Source organism: Trachypithecus francoisi, unplaced genomic scaffold (assembly GCF_009764315.1).
Source record: "Trachypithecus francoisi isolate TF-2019V2 unplaced genomic scaffold, Tfra_2.0 Contig00937, whole genome shotgun sequence".
NCBI classification, from domain to species: Eukaryota; Metazoa; Chordata; class Mammalia; order Primates; family Cercopithecidae; genus Trachypithecus; species Trachypithecus francoisi.
This window is the reverse complement of record NW_022681010.1, coordinates 4,255-9,777: the sequence shown is the minus strand read 5'-3', so window position 1 is coordinate 9,777 and position 5,523 is coordinate 4,255. Positions and strand designations below refer to the sequence as shown.

Sequence of the window (5,523 nt, the reverse complement as noted above, 5' to 3'; positions counted from 1 at the left end):
CTGAGGGTGTGGCCAGGCAGGACCTGCAATAGAAGGGGCGCCCAGGGATGCCACAGTGCCTCCACAGAGGAGGACCAGGAGCGAGCCACAAGCCTGCCTCACAGTCCAGCTGCCACAGCTCCGAGGGATCCTAAGTGGACCCAGAGCCCACTCACACCCTCTCCTCAGCTGGTGACAGAGCCAGGGCCCTGCCTTCCCAATCGAGGCAAGAATGGAGGGTGGAGCAGCTGTGATCGATACCTGCACCAAGGCCATGCACACTCACCACTCTCAACCCACAGCCCAGTGTTTTCTAAAACAAGGGACAGTCCAATCAGGAGGGGCCCAGCCTGCTCAACCTGGTCCTGCATTACATAGATGGGGAAACTGAGGCCCAGGAAGTTGAGTGCCAAGGGGACCTACTCAGGCCACAGGAAGGCAGCACTCACACCCAGACAGCCCTGAGCTAGGTCTGGCTGCCCCCACAGTCAAGAGCCCCAGGCTTGGACACCCACCCTGGAGTGACCAGTACCTTTGAACGCCTCCAGCAGGTGCTTTTCCATATACCAGCAGGCAGTTTTGAAGTTGGAAAACTGAGTCAGGCTGCCCAGTTTCAACATCCTTTACACTTCATATGCTCTGGAAGCCACCAAATAGCTGCTTTCAGTGCATTGACCATCAAGCAGGGGATGCTGGGGGTGGATCCAGGTCCCAGGCACGCCAGCTCAGGCTTCCCCACAGGGCCCTGCATAGCTGAGGTGGACGAGGTGACAATTGCCCCTGGATGGCTGCAGGCCTTGGGGCCCATGAGAGCTCTGTCAGTGCCTGAGAAGAGAAAGGAGCAGCCTTTTAAGCAACCTCAACCCCACTAAGGGCAACTATGACCGTCCAGCAGCCAGATGACTCGAGGAGCCGGCCTGCACGACCCCAGAGCCCACCTCCTCCTTCCCTCCACATCACGAAGAGGCCCACCAAGGCTGACGGTCATGTCCAGGTCACCCACAGGCAGGGTGAGCCAGTGCTCAGCCCGAGGTGTCCGGCACCGACCCAGCTAGAGGGAGGACCCTACCCCACACAGCCTGAGGGCAGACAGCACACAAGGCACTACCTCCTCTGCATCTCCACGTTCAGGCTGTGGAGAAAATGTCCTGTGAGGGCCAGGCAGTCCACAGGGGTGAGTGTGACATAGATCCAGCCTGGGAGAGAGACAGGAGTGGCTGGCACCTCACCGGGCTCCCATGAAGGGGCTTCTCATCGCTCCAGATCAGGGAGCAGCAGAGACCAGCACAGGCCTTTCCAGGCCCAGCCCAGGCTCCAGCTCCTGCTCGCCTGTGCCTTGGTGCCCTGTCCACCTCTGCAGCTTCACCAGCAGCCTGGGGCCTCCCTGGGAGAAGCTCTCTGGCCCTAGCCCCACCTCGGGCTCCATGGAAGGGAGTCAGGGGAGAGACTGCATCTGAGGCAGCACAGACTAGTCAGTCCAGCCCTGCACCACACAGACAGGGAAACCGAGGCCCAGAGCTGAGGGGACTCGCTCAGGCCACATGAGGGCAGTACTCAGACAGAGAGAGGAAGCTCCAGCCTATGTCCAGCTCCCTCGGCCTCCCAACCACACTCAGGGCCAGGAGACAAGGCCAGGGCAGCTACATCATCACCAGAGTTGGGACTGGATCCCAGGTTATCCTTGGAGACAGCTTGGGCCAGACCCTGGGAAATCCACAGCTCTTTCCTAAATAGCTGTGACTGTGAGGAAACTGACAGGAGGAGGGACTCATAGATTACAGGAGATTCTGAAGCTTATAAATCATTAAAGTGTGAGGGCCTCAGTTTGATACTTAAAATGAAAAAAAAAAAAACCCTATAAAACAATGTGAAAATCTGAACACCAATTGGCTATTTGATGATACTAAGGAATTGCTGTTAATTGTTCATTTTTTTGAGATGTGGGAACAGTATTTTAGCTATGTTGTTTTAGAAGGAAAGGAAGTCCTTCAGAAATAGTGGAATATTTAATGAAACAGCAGAATATCTGGGATTTGTTCTAACATCATCTAGGGGCACAAAGTGGCTCATGACGGGCTTTCTCCTTCAGCACAGACTCAAAATGTCCCCTAATACTGACTTAATGAGCAGCTAGCACCCTCTTCCCTCGTTGGCTCTGATGTCGTGGCTGCTGTTCCCACACAAGGCTCTCTGAGCTGGGTCTCCAGCCATGGGGTCAGTCACAGTGAGCCCAGCCAGGCTGTGAAGGGGCCTGACTGGCTGTGCAGCTCCAAGGTGTCCTCAGTGGTGATGAGTGCCCATGCTGAGCAGACAGCACAAGCCCCACTGCTGGCCCCTCTGCAGGGACTGGGCTGGGATGGCATTAAGCTCTGGACAAGGGAGCAGGCATGCCAGGGATGCCAAGAGACCCCATGGTGAGGACACGGCCTGAGAGGCCAGTAACCTTGATGAGGGCCTGCAAGCCCTAGGACACAGTCCCCAAAGCTGCCAGCACTCACCTGAGGGAATGAAGAGGGTCTGGCCCTGCTTGATGATGCACTTGTAGCATTTGTTGACCTGGTGGGCAAAGAACATCTCGCTGTGGTTAGAGGCAGACCACCAGCACTCATACAGATGTTGGCTGAGGCTGGCCTGATGAGACAGAAGGTTCTCTCCCCCTGCCAAGAGAGCCTGTTGGCAGAGCCGCCCATGCCAGTACATGGGGTGGGGGTGCAAGTGATAGGTCCTAATGTGAAAAGTACCCTGTTCAGGTCCACGACTCCTGCCTGCACCACTGAGGGCACAGGGGCTTTGCAGTTCAGAAGTGTGCATGTTAGGAAGATTCTGGGTATCTGGGCCCCCAGCATACTCAAGGGCTAAAGCCCATAATCCCACATTACATTGTTTTGAGGCACTACAAATGGTGTGGATGCCTAGGTTGCAAATAAAGCTGCAACTGGCTGTCAAAAGCATTCCAGGTAGCTCCACTCTTGAGAGCCACTTGGATCCTAGGCTGGGTCAAATGATGCCACTGTGTTCCAGGCGGTCTTATGCCTGGCCTGGGAGGGGTTCTACACTGGGAGCAGAGAGACCCCTGTCCTACGGCAGCAGGGACAAGGCAGGTTCTGAGGGTGCCCCAGTGACTTGCTCAAGGCCTCCCAGAGGTGGGATCAGCACACCCACCCGCCCCCAGCTACAGCTCCAGCCGGTCTGGAGAAGCTCAGTGAGCAGCTAGGGAGCCTGCAGCTTAGGGTTTCCTTTGTTTCTTTTGCTTTTTCATTTTTCTTCTGGCTTTTCTGGCTTCCCTCTCTTGGCCTCGATGGTGAGGCTCCTAGCCATCCCCGTCTGCTCAGATGCCCTCATCCTGCCCACTGGCTCCTGTGCGGGGCCCTGGCTATGGCTGGCCCCTCTTCCAGGATGTCTTCACAACACCCCCCTTTCTCCTCTAAGTGCACAGTCACCCAGCGGCCTCATCCAATGGTTATTGAGCCTGAATCCCATTAGAAAAAGGAGACATTCGTGCACTTATCCCACATGCACCCCTGCCCCTCCATCCAGGGATGTCTCCATGGCCTCCTGTCCCAGGGATGGATGGTCTGAGGGCCCTCTGGGGAGTGGCATCTTGGCCACAGTCAGGGCTCATGGGACTGCAGACAATCTTGCAGATGGGTCATGGCCACAGCACAGCTGAGGTGTCCCAAGGGGCGTGGCGTACCTTGAACACGCGGTTCCAGGCGGAGGTGCCCTGAGTTGATGTGGAAGTTGGTGTAGCTTTCCTTCATGTAGATCAGGCAGTACTGGGTCACTTTGGGCTTGGCCAGCAATATATCGTCTAGCCAGTAGTTTTCTACCCAGGGCAGTTTCTTCATGATGTCAGGTGCCTCCACGAAGCTGGGCATCCTGTGGGTGGGAGAGGAAGGTGGAGAGGGAACCTGAGACTCCCTTTCTGATGTCCCCTGGAGTGGGAAACATGCTCTGTGAGGCGCATCCCACACTCTCACCACCTGCAGGCCACGTGTCACAGCTCTCATTTCACAGAGGAGCAAACAGGATTACAGAGGGCAGAATGAGCCCAGGCGCTGGCTGTGGCCCTGGCAGGAGACTGGGTCTGACGCTGGCCTCCACCCCCAGAAGACAATAAGACGCCCCAAAACCATCCACCCCTGAGAAGGAGCCTCCTTTCCTGCAAACTGGAAAGTGAGTCCGGATTGGCCACGTGCATGTGACTGTGGCATGCAGGGCTGGAGCGTAGATATCATTCTCACATTCAGTCCAGGCACCTCTGGTGTCACCTGGATAACAGCCACTGCTCCTCAGAGCTGACAACAGGGCACCTGCGACCCCTGACTATGTCAGGTCACTGTCAAATCCAGCCGACTCATATCCAGGGAAGATAGGGAAATGCAAAGCCTTCAATTCAATGAAGTGTAAACTGTCCTGGATAAAACACGCTACATTTCATCAAAAACATCAAACTAGGCCAGGCACGGTGACTCACATCTGTAATATCAGCACTTGGGAGGCCGCGGTGGACAGATCACAACGTCAGGAGTTCGAGACCAGCCTGGCCAACATAGTGAAACCCTGTCTCTACTAAAAATACAAAAACTAGCTGGGCATGGTGGCATGCCTGTAATCACAGTTACTCGGGAGGCTGAGACAGGAGAATCGCTTGAACCCAGGAGGCAGAGGTTGCGGTGAGCTGAGATCACTCCATCGCCCTCCAGCCTGGGTGACAAGAGTGAGCCTCCATCTCAAAAAAAAGAAAAAAAAAAAGGTCAAGCTCAACAGCACCTGTGCAGTGACATTTCAGCTACCACCAAGAACCAGATCTGGAAATTCTTGCTGTCTCCAGAAAGACAGGGTCTGTCATGTCTCTGTCATTCCATCTGAAAGTGCTGTTGTCTCTACTCGAAGGCCACACCAACCCGGACAAGACTGTCACAAATCACAAGCAGAGTCCCACCGCCCCAATCCCATCAGCCTCAGTCACAGACCTCACCTTTACATCTCCAGCAGGTTCCAAACCAGCACCCTTCTCCATCCTCCAGGAGTCCTCATCGCCCCCATCCATGCCCACTGCCAACTTCTGAACACTCAGCAGTCTGGGCACATTGCTGCCCACAGGAGAGGGTTCCCTGCCACAAGGGCCCTCGCAACCCATCTCCAGCTGGGTCTTTCACACACCACACACGATGGGGGCCAGGCTGTCCCTGCCTCCCACCACACCCTCAAATGTCCTTCTTTCCCTTGCTTGGCCTGCTTAGGTGCAGGCCACACCTTTCTCTGAGTTGGTGGGGAATGGTCCTAAAGCCCCCATGGACACACAAGGCCACCATGAGAAAGAGTCCAGATGTGACATGTGTCTGAATGACAAGCAGTGGGCACATCACCTTAGACCTGCCACACAGCAGGCATCTGTCTGGTCTGGGGGTACATTGGTCACTGTGGGCCCCCGTGAGGCAGCAGGCCCCAAGAGCTACCCCAGACAGCCCGTGGGGTCAGGCCTGACCTTACCTACTTGGCCAACATCCTAGGGGACAGACTTAATGATGAAGCAGAGCC

The 5,523-nt window shown here is 55.7% G+C and overlaps 1 protein-coding gene across 1 annotated transcript; it reads right to left on the bottom strand.

Annotated features, from left to right (window-relative positions):
• Positions 1-516: 516 nt before the first annotated feature.
• LOC117089962 (histone lysine demethylase PHF8-like) lies at positions 517-4,473 on the bottom strand. The gene is made up of 3 exons (XM_033221753.1): positions 3,674-4,473; positions 2,478-2,535; positions 517-804 (listed from the first exon to the last, which is right to left on the bottom strand). The coding sequence occupies exons 1-3, from the start codon at positions 3,987-3,989 to the stop codon at positions 798-800; spliced, it is 381 nt and encodes a 126-aa protein (XP_033077644.1). The 5' UTR covers positions 3,990-4,473; the 3' UTR covers positions 517-797.
• Positions 4,474-5,523: the final 1,050 nt, after the last annotated feature.